General features: G+C 37.3%; 3 protein-coding genes across 5 annotated transcripts; 2 read left to right on the top strand and 1 right to left on the bottom strand.

The window, feature by feature from the left end:
- Window positions 1–759: 759 nt before the first annotated feature.
- Reg-5 (Rhythmically expressed gene 5) lies at window positions 760–9078 on the top strand. The gene is made up of 3 exons (XM_018010911.2): window positions 760–1309; window positions 7615–7801; window positions 8027–9078. The coding sequence occupies exons 1-3, from the start codon at window positions 1187–1189 to the stop codon at window positions 8605–8607; spliced, it is 891 nt and encodes a 296-aa protein (XP_017866400.1). The 5' UTR covers window positions 760–1186; the 3' UTR covers window positions 8608–9078.
- A 614-nt stretch (window positions 9079–9692) lies between these two features.
- key (NF-kappa-B essential modulator kenny) lies at window positions 9693–12317 on the top strand. 3 transcript variants are annotated; one of them, XM_018010904.2, is made up of 7 exons: window positions 9693–9896; window positions 10237–10554; window positions 10613–10715; window positions 10913–11220; window positions 11429–11569; window positions 11629–11997; window positions 12065–12317. In XM_018010904.2, the coding sequence occupies exons 2-7, from the start codon at window positions 10261–10263 to the stop codon at window positions 12191–12193; spliced, it is 1344 nt and encodes a 447-aa protein (XP_017866393.1). In that variant the 5' UTR covers window positions 9693–9896; window positions 10237–10260; the 3' UTR covers window positions 12194–12317. The 3 variants fall into 3 exon arrangements, with proteins under 3 accessions (XP_017866393.1, XP_017866394.1, XP_089327366.1); XM_018010905.2 differs by having other exon boundaries at window positions 9730–9896; window positions 11629–11991; XM_089471240.1 differs by lacking the exon at window positions 9693–9896 and adding an exon at window positions 9924–10078.
- LOC108615993 (uncharacterized) lies at window positions 12220–14249 on the bottom strand. The gene is made up of 5 exons (XM_018010901.2): window positions 13414–14249; window positions 13185–13348; window positions 13010–13119; window positions 12489–12948; window positions 12220–12410 (listed from the first exon to the last, which is right to left on the bottom strand). The coding sequence occupies exons 1-5, from the start codon at window positions 14112–14114 to the stop codon at window positions 12322–12324; spliced, it is 1524 nt and encodes a 507-aa protein (XP_017866390.1). The 5' UTR covers window positions 14115–14249; the 3' UTR covers window positions 12220–12321.
- Window positions 14250–14286: the final 37 nt, after the last annotated feature.

The raw sequence follows: 14286 nt of genomic DNA, 5'->3' as shown, positions 1-14286 counted from the left end.
GTTTTAAAAATGCTTTAGAAACCGGTTTCTGTTATCGGCTTTTGGCGACACAAATTCCAAGTGATATGTTTTTATAATTCACTTTGAGGGGGGGATTATTTATTTTTCAATCAAATAAATTTCATGAAAATTAACGCTTGAACAAATCGTCGCCGCCGTCAAAATACAAATACTCACATAAATACATAAATATATATTTATTTATATGACCGTCTATGTTTTCATTTGGTTTAATTAACAGTTGATTGTTAAATAATTCGCATTTTTTTTTTTTTTTTCTTTATTATTTTCGACAACAAAAAACAAAAGCGACTCAAAATGCAATTCGCTTCACTTAAAGAGAAAAATTGCATATTCATAAATTAAGCTTTGAAGCTCAACAGCTTTTAGAACTGTAAACTTGACTTTGAAAATTTGCAATATTTTGCTGTTGTTTTTGCCTTTTTCTCAATTTCTATTTTAGCTGCAAGCGCGCGTAGAACAAGTTTGCCATTTGTGTGTAAGTATGTGTGAGTGTATGTATTTCTGCCGCATTAAATGAGAGAGCGCTATATTGCTCTCGTATAATTAGACTCGTATACTCTCTCACTTAAACTACTCTCTCAGCAACTTCGTTAGAGCTGCGCTCGTGCCGCTATGCAGAGCTCGATCAAACACAATTGCTGAGAGCAGCTTGTGGGCAATAAACAACGAGCTCTTCGTGTACGTGACACGCTCACATCAACCGCTGAGTCGCGCTCCAAGCATAAATACGAATGCACCACTGTCAGTTGATTCATTTGAAGACGAGTCGTTGTTACGAACGCATCGTTCACGCGTTTCATTTAATTGTGTTTGTCAGTGCTAGTGAGGAATTTCAACTGTGGGTGTGAAATGTCAGACGAGCTTTTTGCCTTATGAACTGGAAGAGAAACACGATTTGAATGCAAACAAACAAACAAACCGACACAAAACGAAATTAGTAAAGCTTGTTGTACAATTTAGTTTAATTAAGTGCGAAAACAAAGATATTGGGAGCAAAGAAAGTTTTCTTTTAAAACCTCGTCAAAATAGAAAGTCTGGCAACGCGGATTACACAAACAACGCGAGCAGCAGAGCTAACGGTGTGCAATTGACACAGCTGACCGCTTGGGATCAAAGGCAAGCAGGCAACCTTTGCCATAGCGAATAAACAACAACAACTACAATGATGATGGCGATGAGTGGTACCAGACTGATTTTGGTCAGCTGCCTGCTTAGCGCAATAGCCGTCGAAATGGGCGCTGCCTCGGCCATTCCCATTTGGGAGTTTTTGTCGCGTAACGAAAAGGTAAATTTAACATATGATATGCCATATACATTAGAGTTATAAACAGATTCCAAATTGAACTTAAGCCGCTACTCATTTGCATACAATCATACGCACACATGAACATATACCGATCTGTATTTATTGTAATCATAAGCATTACGCATACGCCACGTTCGCTCCAGTTATAATGACAATGCTAAGGTGTTCGGGCGTCCTTGGCATTGGACTGATCTGCCAAAAAAAAAAAAAAAAAAAAAAAAAAAAAAAAAAAACTAGCACAATTTTTGCGCACATTATCCATATTTTTATGAGATCTCAATTTTTCGATGATTTTTGTCAATGAGCATCATAAATAGCGTTGCCTTAATTATTATGCATATTTCTGCACATAATTAGCTGTAGTGTGTGTAAGTTTTTAACGGCTCTTTTTGTTATGTCTTTCGTTTCCACACCGATATTTGACTGCTTTTATTTCATTTTTTACCTTTATTGAATTTTGAATCAGTTTTGAATGCTGAATATGCATATGGATAACAGACATAAAGACTACGCTATTTGCGTCTCATTTGCATAACTGTACCGCAAGACTATAACAACAACAACAACAAATAGCTGAATCACAATTTCAACAATAAATACTGAAGATAATAATAGAAATATAAAAATATGATCCAACAACAACAGAAGCCTCTACTGCTGCCACTTTACTATATGTATATACATATATGAATTTATGTATGTATATCAGAATATCGGCATTAGCCATCCTTGACATAAATAATGAGACTCCATTGCCTGATCTTGACATTGTCAACCTTATCAATTGTAGCGCATCTGTAAAAGCGTTTGCTTTACTTTTGACTTAAAATTCTCTCAAAAATATTTTTAAACAAATATTGAGCTCTGGCTCGGGCTAGTCTGCCTTGTTGCCTCGTATATTGATTGGTTTGCTGTTTGCTCAAGTGTTTGCAAATATATACAGACACTGATACATATATATATGTGGACATACATACCAACATATAGACTTAATATAATGCCGGTTTCATCAGAAAAAGCTCTAGACTTTTATGGAAGTGACCAAACGGAAATTTAGAAAGGCAGGTTTTTTCGCTTTGTTTTTATTTTTGTTGGCTTAAAACATAAAGCGAGCTAGTGAGATTCACTTAACGTTTGTATATCACTGGCACATACATAAATATATTTGCTTGCCTGACTAGAAATGTTATTTAGCTGACTTAGAAACAAGAAGAAGCATAATTGCTGAGATAAGTCAAGTTTTTGATAAGACATAGTCTTTGGGAAATAGGTAGAAGCTAGCTATTTAGAAGAGCTTACGATCTAATGCGAGTCTTTAAATATTCAACTCCTATATACTTAGCTTGAAAATTCGAAAAATACTGTTTTTTTTTTTTTTCAATTTCATTAACATTATAATAAAGCAAATTAAAGATTCATATTTTTTCTTAACTATAATCGATTATTACAATAGTGTCACTAATATTATAGTTGTTTTTGTATTATTATTAAATAATCAAATATAATTTATACAATTAAAAGCAGAAGAGCAGAATGAGTATTTAAAGGGTCCTAATTTAGTCATTAGTTTATTAACTAAGAACTTGAAATGGGAGCTTCTATTTAGCACTAACCACGTACTCCTATGTAGTTAGCTATCTTTTAACAATTTAAGTGAACTGTTCAACAATAAAGCATGAACATTTGGCATAAATGACAGCAGGCATTTAATGAAAAGTAATTACCAAAATGAACAATAAAACCAAATGAGCTGCATTCAAGCCGCGCCGAGTCAAGCCAAGCGCGACGATGAAAACAAGACAAACATTAAATTTCGTTTATGATAAAAAAAAAGAAAAAAAACCAAAACTATTTTCATTTACATGTACATTTCGAGTGAGGGGCGGGGTATATGAAACATAAAACAAATAATCAAAAAAAAAAAAAAAAAAAGTAACAAAATAATTAAAAAAAAAAAATAAATAAATAAAAAGCTTTTCACTTTTTTTGCGCAACAAAGCGTGACAACGAAGGCGTCTGTCTCCCCTCGCTGAGTGAGTGGCTGGCTGTGGGGTTGGGGGAAGCTCGGACTTAGGTGGCATCCAATGGAAGTGTTGGCAGTTCGGTGCTCGTTACACGCTCGTAAACAGTTAATGAACTCCGAAATGTTGGATAAAATAAAAATAACAAAATTTATTAGTACACCCTAGTATGTATGCATATTATTCATATAGAGCTCTATCCAAGAGCCAGGCCTTTTCCCATTTCGCTTAGTCATGTCGTAAATCCTATTAAAAGTTTGTGAATTTGGCAGCGCATCGCACACGAACTGCGCCTTAAAAACTCACCTGAGCTTTATATTGTTATTGTTATTTCGTATTCTAAGCCACTTTATATAATAGTTGGAATAGAACAATGGAGCCAGCGCTTGCTTTTGTAAGGCGATACGAGACGATAGCAGCAGGTATTATATGTACATATGTCCGTACATCCGGCACCCGCATGTCCACTGACAAATGAGAAAATAATTTCCAAAAGCTAATTAATTGCAAAAAAAAAAAAAAAAAAAAAAAAAATAGCAAAAAATAATCAAAATTCTAAAACGCAATTTGCGCAAGTCAAAAAAACAAAACAGAATAACAAAATATTCACATTAGAAATTGCTAATTGGAGTTTCAACTTTTACACGCATATATGTATAAAGGTATATATGTATGTATATATGTATATGTCTATATATACTCATTACTACATTTATCCATCCAAATGCTTTTGTCGCCAAGTGAATTCAGCTAGCTGAAGTGCCTCTCTTTGCGATTCTGTTCTACTTATATATTCAGCTTATTTGTTTACTTTGCTACATCCGTTAACATTTTCTTAGCCATATAAAGGGTATCTTGAAGCTTAGTTTCACCTGCTTACATAGTCTAAATCTTAATTAAATGTTGTTTACCGTTGCGCGCATGCTTCATCGCATCTCTAGCGCTTTCGATTTTCGATTGCAAAAAAAAAAAAATCATAAACAAAAACAAAACAAAAACACCGCCGGTAATTAAACAATGTTGTTTTTGTTGTTGTTTAACGTTTATTTATATATTTTCTTCGCGTTTCTTTTTTTGTGCCCTTAATGTTAAGGTGGCAACGCGTTTAGCCGGTTTGACCCGAACTTAAATAAATAAATAAATTATGTTCACATTACTTTTTTACGTAAAGTGTATATAAATATGTACATATGCATACATACTTATGTGTGCGAGCTTTATGTATGCAAAAAATGTAGCATCGTCATGATTATTGTATATTGTATATACACACATACATAAATACATACATACATATTATTATGAACGGTATCAACTTATCCATTGGTAATGGCAATCATGTTGTGCGGGTCTTTTATCTTTTCCATATTTTTCTTTTCGGGCTCGAACGTTTCTCTTTTGGGTTTTGTAAACCCTTTTTACTTGTTTTGCTATCTTTTTTGTGTTGTTTGTCTCAGTTTTTTTGGTTGCTCGTTTCATAATAGCATAAACTGCGCAGATCAGCAGGTTATTGAACCAGACATCAGGCATTTAACTAAATCTTCATAAAAATTAAGAAAAACAAAAAAACCTAAAATGAAATAAATTAGTAAATATTTCATTAGGAATTCCCTATAGGCTCAAGCCTGAGCAATATTTGTGGTTTTCTATATTTGAAAAGTTGTTTAATTCAAGTTTATTTATATATTTATTTGTTTACAACAGGTGCGAAGCTCCTTGTCTTTATGCTAAGTTAACATAACTCTCTACTATTTTTAGAATATGATTTTTTTACTGATAATTATTCATAAGGGGGCTTTAAGGTCAAGTGCGCTTCTAACTGAATCGAAAACTTGTTCAATTAATTTTTGATGCCCGCTCACACTGAAGAAAGGGTAAATTGGTTTTACATATACTAAGATCATCATCAAATTACGGATCTATAGACTATAGCGTAGCAAGGCGCATCTTCTCTACAGCTTCATGGTAGCTGTTTCACAGTAGTTTTCGAGCTTGAATCACAGATATTTGTATATGCTGATCTCTGGGTCGTATTTGTTCCTTTAATGCATTTGTTTCTTAACGAGTATATAACTGTCAGTAACACCCGTTCTGCAACATTCTATTGCGTTTCCATGGCATATTTCAGAGCTGAGCTTTCCCACACATGCATCCTCCTCGAAATATGCATAAATACTATGCATTTTCATAACAAATTTCAATTAGATATATTGGCTTGTTTGTTAGTCAATTAATTGCAATCGCTGTCAAGCTGTAAATTACTGAGCTGCGTTGTTCATAAATAAACAAAATCGGACAGCCTTATCTCTGCTTTATAAGCCGACTTTTAATAAAGTTAAGATCAGGCATATATAATATAATATATTTATTATATGTGACTTTGACTACACCCGCCTTCAGTTTAGCTTTTTTTTATATTTTTGAAATTCTGACTAATTATTTGTGTCAGGGACTGGACGATTAAAAAAGAGGCACATAAATCAGATAATTTTTAATGTGGAATTTTTTGTATATATGTGTATGTAAATGTATATGTATATATGAACCGAGCCTACAGGCTTATATATATGTACATATATTGTATATTTGGTTTGGGTAAATTAAGTAATTTGTGTGGCAAACGATTGGCCAGGCAAACAAACAGCATTTGGCATAGAAATATATATAGAAATGTATACAAATATATATTTATACACATTTATACATACATACACATACACCTATATAAATCTCGGCTCGAATTGCATTTCACAGTTTGCACACGTTTTGTGGTCAATAAACATATGCGCTACAGGTTGTTGCCTTTGTTGTTGCTATTATTTGTGGGCTTAACGGTAATTTGTTATTTGAGACAGCGTTTTGTGCATATCGAGCATATCATTATGCAAACAGCGTTAAATTGTACAACTCGAAATACATAGCCAAGAGAGCCCAGCCAGCCAAGCTAAGCCATGTCAAGCCAAGCCAAGACTTAAGAAGTAAAGTCGCAGCACAATTGAAAGCCAATGCAAATGCATAATTCGTTTTGATGTGTAACCAGATCAAGGTGCAATATATAAGAATTATATACGGACATATAAATGTATATAAATATATAAAAAATATACATACAAACAGACCTACATTACGTATAAACAAAGCATATTCTATCACAAGTTTGGTTTCAGTTTCAGCTGGCGAAAAGAATTCTAATTGCTGGAAGAAACCCTCATGAATTCAATGATTAATGAGAGAAAAATAATAAAATTAAATTAAAATAAAATTAAATAATAAATCTCTGAATTGACAAAAAGAATACTTGAAATATATTTGAGAAAAAATACTATATAATGCTATGGAAGAAATGTAATGAGAAATTAACAACCATATGTGGATTAAATGCTAGCATAATGAATATAAATTGAATTCTATGAATGATTTCATATTTAAATTCCTATAGACAAAATTTCTAGAATCCCATTCCTAAAAATTACTTATTCAAATAAATCTCTGCTGCTAAACCACAAACAAAATCATAAAATAAACATAAACAATATTTTAATTATTTCTAGTTAACTCTTATAGCTCATGTATTTTCACTGTAACGACTATTATTTAAAATTCTTTTATATTTGTATAAGCTATAAATATTCATGTACATACACACATACATGTATACATATAGGTTAATAAATTTGAGCACACACCTTTTGGGACTTTCTTTGTTTGTGCTTAAATTCGCAATAAACTAAGCGTAGCTGCTAATAAATTAGAAATGCCGGATTTGGGAGTTTCTACATTTAATTATCGCTGAGCGTTCCATTTGATTAGCATGGCTGTCGCGTACGCCGTACCCCGCTTTACGTCATTTTCATCTCGGCGCAGTATGTGTCATCCGGCGTAGAACATTCGGCTCAGACAACGCTTCGCTGAGCGCGCAGAATAGCCAAAGCCTCAAGTACACAAACAAAGAAACAAATACAGATGCATGCATACATATATAGCTAGACTGCTTTGGCTGCTGAACCGTAAAGAGAAACACAACAACAACAAAGAAGTGGAGCAGCGCAACCCTTGCTCCCGCAGCCTCTCCCGCTCACTCCTCCACAGCATTGCATAACGCGCGACACACATTTTGAAATGCATTTCATTTGTGCGCATCACTCACACGCACTGTTGCCTAAGGCACTCGTTGCTTAATGCTGTCTCTAATCTAACCCGCTCTCTTTCTGTCTCCCTCTCTCACTCTCGCTGTCGCCTCCTCATCTCTCTCCCGATGGGCAGATGTCTTACTTGTACTCGACGTTCGCGCAGCTGGTTAGCGTGCACTGCAAGACGACGGTGGGCGGCGGATTACCTGTAAATCAGTGCAAGCACAATTTGCTCGGCTATGGCTATGAGAAATTGCAGACATTCTCTGATGGGCAACTGGAGGCGCTCGATCCGTACCAGCGCGATGCGAATGAGCTGAGTGAGTATTGCATATTTATGAGTGCATCCAGATCGAATCATGGGAATCCGTTCGGTATGCACTTCCGCATGCGATAACAGCTGATGCTGCCGCTGCTGCTGCAGTTATTATATTTTTCTTATTTCTGGCAGCGAAACGTGTTTTCCACATTAATATGCACAATATGCGATAGCGATAAGTGTACGTGGTTATTTGATTGTTGACTCCATTTATCTTTTTCCGTAGTCTGGGCATCGATTATGCGGGATCATCCCAGTGCTCAGCTGATAACGACACGCAAGCCACAGCCAATTCCAACGCCGCCCGCCTCCTCACTGATCATACTCTCACACCGGCAGCCGGCACAGAATCCGCTCTTCGAGAGCAGCGCCGGCAGCAGCAGCGAGCATAAGCACAAGTATGCCATGGATATGGATATGGCCTATGGCTATGGCGGGGAGCAGCCGTCTGGAGCAGCAAGTGAACTGCCCGTTGCCGCCGCCTTGACGGCTGAGCCGCCCCAAAGGTATCTGAGTGGGCCACTGGTGATGCGCCTGCGACCCGATGGCACGCCCGTCGAGGAGGATAAGCATCGTCCACTGCCACGTGACGATGATCTGGAAACGTATCGCATGGCCAACAACAGCAACCTGCCCAGGCCAAACAGACATCGCAAGATCGCCACCATCAGCGCACTCAAGCAGCAACACTTTGCGGCCATTGCTCTGCAGCGCGAGCTGCAGCCACCGCATCCCCAACAGGTGCGGCGACAGTTCCGCCAGGCACAGGTGAGCCCCGGCTACTACTACAGCAAGGGGCAGGCGTAAATGTGGCAAAGCGTTTTCTCTTAAACATGTACTAGATCGTAGCTAATCCTAAGACATAATATGATTGAGTGTGTCCGGGTGTCTGAAAGAGTTATGAATGTGATATATATATTATATACGAGGGTGGTCCAAAAAATCGTTCACCTTAATACGAAGATAGAAATATAGAAAAATACAAAATTAATTTATTTTAATTAATAAATGTAAATGTCCATCCTCGTATTTTTGATCGTGCATGTATATTATAATATATTTATGTATGTGTATATATACATATCTGTATGTATGTATATGGTTAGGTGTGTAGATGATTTTCCTGCACTTAAGCCTTATTGAATTTTGTATTTGTACAATTTATATGACAGCGTTTAAGTTTTTCTATAATTTTATTTATTTTTGTGCATTAGTTTTAAGCTGAAATAGAGATTCTTATAAAAAAAACAGACACTTTAATAAAATTTCATATTTCGTTTTTGTGTGTAGTGGAACTTAAAACCAGTTTGATGCGATTATATGTATATGCATTATTTGCATATATGCGAATATACTTAAGTTTATGCAATGAAAGTTGCGATAACAAAGCATCTCCAGCTTTATACATACATATGTATATGTATATATACGTGTGTATGTATATATGGATGTACATTGAATCCAGTTCCCTCTATGTGTGGGTATATACATGTATACTCATCAGCACGCGAGCGCCTCATTAACCCATATACAAATATATGTATGTGTTTGCACTTTAAGTCGAACAATGAAAACAATGAAAATGTATTATAAAAATGAGAATCCGGTTCTGAATCTCATTTGTCACTTGAAATGATGTCAATTCTGAAAAAACAGCAATTAGAATCGAATCTGTCAATTACACAGTCTCATGTAATGCCAAAAAGTCTGGTTTATCCACTTGGCCCCGAAGTGCTGAGAATTAAAAACAAAATTTAAAAACAGGAGCTTCTTACTGACAACGTATAAATAATAACTGTAATATTAATATGCTGATAATACAACAAATTATATTAAGCAGAATGCGCGTTCAAAGCGGCGGCGTTTCTGTGCAGTGTTGGACAATTTCGCAAGTTCGCCTCAGATAACTGCCATTCACGTTTCGAATCGACAAACAGCTGATTTTCCATTTTGATTCTGGCCACACTGAATTAATAATGCCATAATTCCCACGAATATAAAAATAACTTATTCGACTGCGATTCTAGAAAAAATAACATCGAAGAATAGAAATTAATATTTTATGATAGCCCGGTGCCCACAAAACTACCGATAAGGTTTGTACACAATTAGCATTAGTAATATCAATAATATTTGTCATGACGCAGCAAGCGGGGAAGCCAAGAAATTACATTTGAGGATGAATCACAAAAAAAAAAATAGATAGCTAAGGAAGCATACAAGATAGTATCTGTATACCAGTAACAAATACCAAAACACAGTTAATTTATTCCCTCAGGTGTGTGGGGTTCAAAGTTGACAATTTATCGATTAACTGTGGACTACTTGCCTGATTTCATCACCAATGCCAATTTCATTTGAATTCTGGGGAGTCCCCCTGCAAGTGTGCCACATTTAACGCGCAGTCGTAATCGTAAAAATTGTTTACAATTTCAGTGACAGAACGAACGTGAAGGCGAAATGGCTGAAGAAGATTCATTCGTTATTTTAGGCAGTTCGCCTTTGTCTTCGCTCTGCTCTCAAGGCGGTTCTCTATTAACCGATGCATTGGACAAAGAACCAACAGAAACCGCTGTAGAAGCTCAACAAAACACGAACGTTAAAGTGGAAACACCAGCCATCATAAGTCAGCCGAGCCCAGTGCCAGAGCAAACAAATTCTACAGAAAGCAGCTTACCCACAACTTTACCTTCTGGTCAAAGTTCTTTGGCAGCCAGCTTTTTGATGGGCGAGGTTCAGGCCGATGTGCTTAAGGTATTTATAACATATCGTAATATATACACATATATACTAACTTACTTTCTCCGAGCAGAACAGCATATACTCCCAGTTCCCCAGCTTTTGTTCTTTGCAAGCCCGCGCCGAGGATGTAGTCAAGCTACAGACAATGATGACCGAATACATGGCTTTGAAACGTATGTCCAGTGATTGTTCATTTTATATGCTTTAATTTAGTGCAAGCATCTAAAGATGTGTTAACTGCATATTTATATTTGTATATATTATGAGCTGAGTAATCCTTCTCATGCATTACATCAGGCGCTTATTCGTAAGGCCTGCCGTCATTGACATCTGAACTAATTTACCAAATCTAAAACATCTATTTATGCAGAGACCTTGGACAAAGTGAATCATACGATGCAAGAATATTATAAGATCACTCAGCAATGGCGAAACGAAGCGGCTGCTCGAGAGCAACAGTATCAGGTGAAATTGCAGCAATGCCAAGCGCAGATCGAGAAGTTAACTGTGGAAAACCAAGAGTTAAAAAAGGAACTGGAGAGTAATTTGGAGCAAATGCGGCTGTCTGAGGAGATGCATCAGAAAGAGCATGATGAGCTAAGGCAATGTGTTTCAGAGAAATCATCACTAATTAGCAATATGGCCGTTGAAATTGAAAAATTACAGCAGCAGCAGCTGGTGAGTCCCAAAGTTCATTTAATATAACAAACAAATATTAACATACTTCATAACTGTAATTCCTATCGCCTATAACGTTACTCAAGCTAAGATAAGATATACCTAATCATTTAGAATGTTGTATATATACATACATATGCATATATATTATTTGCGCTTTGTTTTGTTATGGATCTAATCACAATATAAACAATTTCGAAACTTGCAGCATTCTTACGAATATGTCCCTGATGATGGAAGTGTGGCGCCTGTAAAATGTCTGAAGAACGGGGATCAGGACAACAAAGTTAAGGATCTTCAGCGACAAATGTCTGCACTGTTGGCAGAGAACTTAGAATTTAAGGACATGGTGAGTATTCTTTATAAAAACAAATCATTTCCCTATTCAATGACTTACATACCTTACAGAAAAAGACGTATATCGAGGAAATAGATTGCCTCAAGGTTAGCTTGACCAGTGCTGAGGAGCTTATGAGAGGCATGAATGCAGACGTGAAGGCATTGAAAGCAAATGACGCACAAAAGGATGAACAGATTACACACTTGAAAACACAGATTGAAATCTATCGACGGGACTTTGAAATGGAGCGCGCTGATCGCGAAAAGAATGCTAGCGAAAAGGAGCAATACCTTATGGATTTACGTGCACTACAACGACGCAACCAAGAACTAATCGAAGCATTAGCTGAAGCACAAAAGCCTAACAAGTTAAGCTGTGGACCATCAAAGTTAGGAGCCAGCAGCAATAGCTTACGACCCGAGCAGAGACCAGTAAGAGTATGCAACCATAATGAACATATATGTATATATTAAATAATACTAATTCACTGTCATTTTTGTTCAGGTCCTAGATCCAACAGGCGCCGCCGCGAAGACAGCGGAGCCGGCATTGCGATGTCCGATTTGCTCAAAGCCCTTTTACGCTTTAACTGTTTTGCAAAGTCATGTTAATGATTGCTTGGATAAGAATTAAATATTAGTAGTAGTAGTAGTAGCAGCTCATATGTTAAATATTATTTATTATAAGCACAGCAATTATAAAATTGTTATATTAACAGATATACACATATATTACAAGTTTGGCATAGTTTAAAGGAGACGTCAGAGTTTACTTTGTATTGGCGGCATATCCAGCGACCAGACTCGACAGACCTCTTGGCTCGCGACGAGATTGTTTAGTACACTGACATCTGATAGATTTAAAAAACAAACAAAAGCGGAATATATTTTCATATACATATATGTACATATATAGCTTGCATACGCACCATTCGTCGTGGCAAATTCGTGTAGAGTTCGTCGTATATCGTATGTCGGTATAGCTGTATTTATATTTGGGTAAACAATATCATCATGTTTTATGTTAGACACACAAACGCCGAGAATGCAGCCGTTCTGATCAAACATTGGGCCGCCACTCTGGCCAGACTGCACGCTGCCATCAGACATAATGGCGCCCCGATCGCACTTGATAATACGCCCTTGGAATATGGAGGGATTGAAGTCGTACTTGAAGTTGAAGTTAATATAGTATGGAAACCCAGCATTATACACCGTCTGTCCCAATGTGGCGCGATTACGCGCTATGCGTACACAGTAATCCCTAGGAATATCTGCGGGTGTGGTGAGCAATGCCAAGTCGTAGGGGCGATTCTCATCCGGATTGCACCAAATGACATCAGAGGAGAATTCTCGATCGAATCCTCGGCACTGTACTACTGAATTTAGCTGAAAATAATTTGATAACTCATAACATATCAGTTTTATAACATAGTATAAATATATTTACCTTGCCAACAACATGCGCGCAGGTAAGAATAAAACATTTGTCGTGGACTCTGACGTAAGTGCCGGTACCTTGGTGGGAAGCCGACTCAATCACCACAATCGAACGCTCCCCTTTAATTGGGAAGAAAAACAGCTGTAATAAATGCATGTGTATATTGTATTAAATTACTACATACATGCGAAATTCGACGTCTCCCGTGGCAAAGTAAGAATGGTAATGCGCGTGCCCAGCTGCGCCATAAAATCCCTCACAAGATAACCAAAATTGGCAGCCAAAATCAGATTGACGTTCTCCTGCTGCCGCTGGAATGATGTGCATACAATGATGCCTATAAGTCGGCTGAAATGCAGAGACGTCAACAGTGACTGTCTAAAACTGAGTGAATAAATATCTGGAACACCTACAGCTTGTTGTTGAATACAGCGGCTCCCTCACAACCAAGAGGCAAAGCATTTGATAGGCCAAACAGAGAATTGCCTAACACATTACACACTTTGCCAATGCTTATTGTTTTGTAGAAGTTCTCCATGCCGAAGGGCGAGCACATGACCAGAACATCGTCCAGCGTGTGAATGGGCTGCAGATACCGCAAATAGCTGGAAATATGCTGAATGAAGCGCTTGAAGGATTCACGCTCCATCAGCTTCCTCATTGTCAGCACGAGAAAACTAGAGCGCAGCACATTCTGCTCATCGGAGTCGGCATTCCTTAATATCTTGTGCAGACTACGCGACACTTCTGCAGCGCAAAATACATACAAAGGTTGAGCCGTGTAGCGGGTGAGAATGTTTGCCGGATGGGCCGAGCTTTGCTGTATACTGCGATCGGGCACTGAACGCCGATGTCGATCAAAGGTCACCAGATAATTTAATCCGCGTAGTAGTTTTCCCTCACGACACTGCACGTCCTGTGCATCGACCAGATTGCACTGTTGCAGGCTATGAATGAGTCTATCCCCTGTATCCGACTGGCGAGCGAAGGACTGCAGAATGTTGGCGCAGCTAATTATAATCTCATTGTTGATTATAACTGCTGATTGCTTCACTGTCTCTTTGGCTGACTGATTGCTGACCTCCAGCAGGGCATGCCGTATTTTTAACAACATTTCTAACAGTTATAAACAAGAAACACTCAGCAGCTGCAGTTAAACTGTTAATTAACACATTTCTTTGTTTTCCAAAACAAACAAACGCAATACACACACACACTTATGATCTCCGCAAGCAAAAAAGGTCGCGCCCGAACGGTCGTATAAGAGAACAACGCCATATTTGCAG

This window comes from Drosophila arizonae, chromosome 5, assembly GCF_054131065.1.
Source record: "Drosophila arizonae isolate 15081-1271.41 chromosome 5, UAZ_ARI_1.0, whole genome shotgun sequence".
NCBI lineage: Eukaryota > Metazoa > Arthropoda > Insecta > Diptera > Drosophilidae > Drosophila > Drosophila arizonae.
The sequence above is the reverse complement of the archived record's forward strand: the minus strand, read 5'-3'. Positions and strand labels throughout refer to the sequence as shown.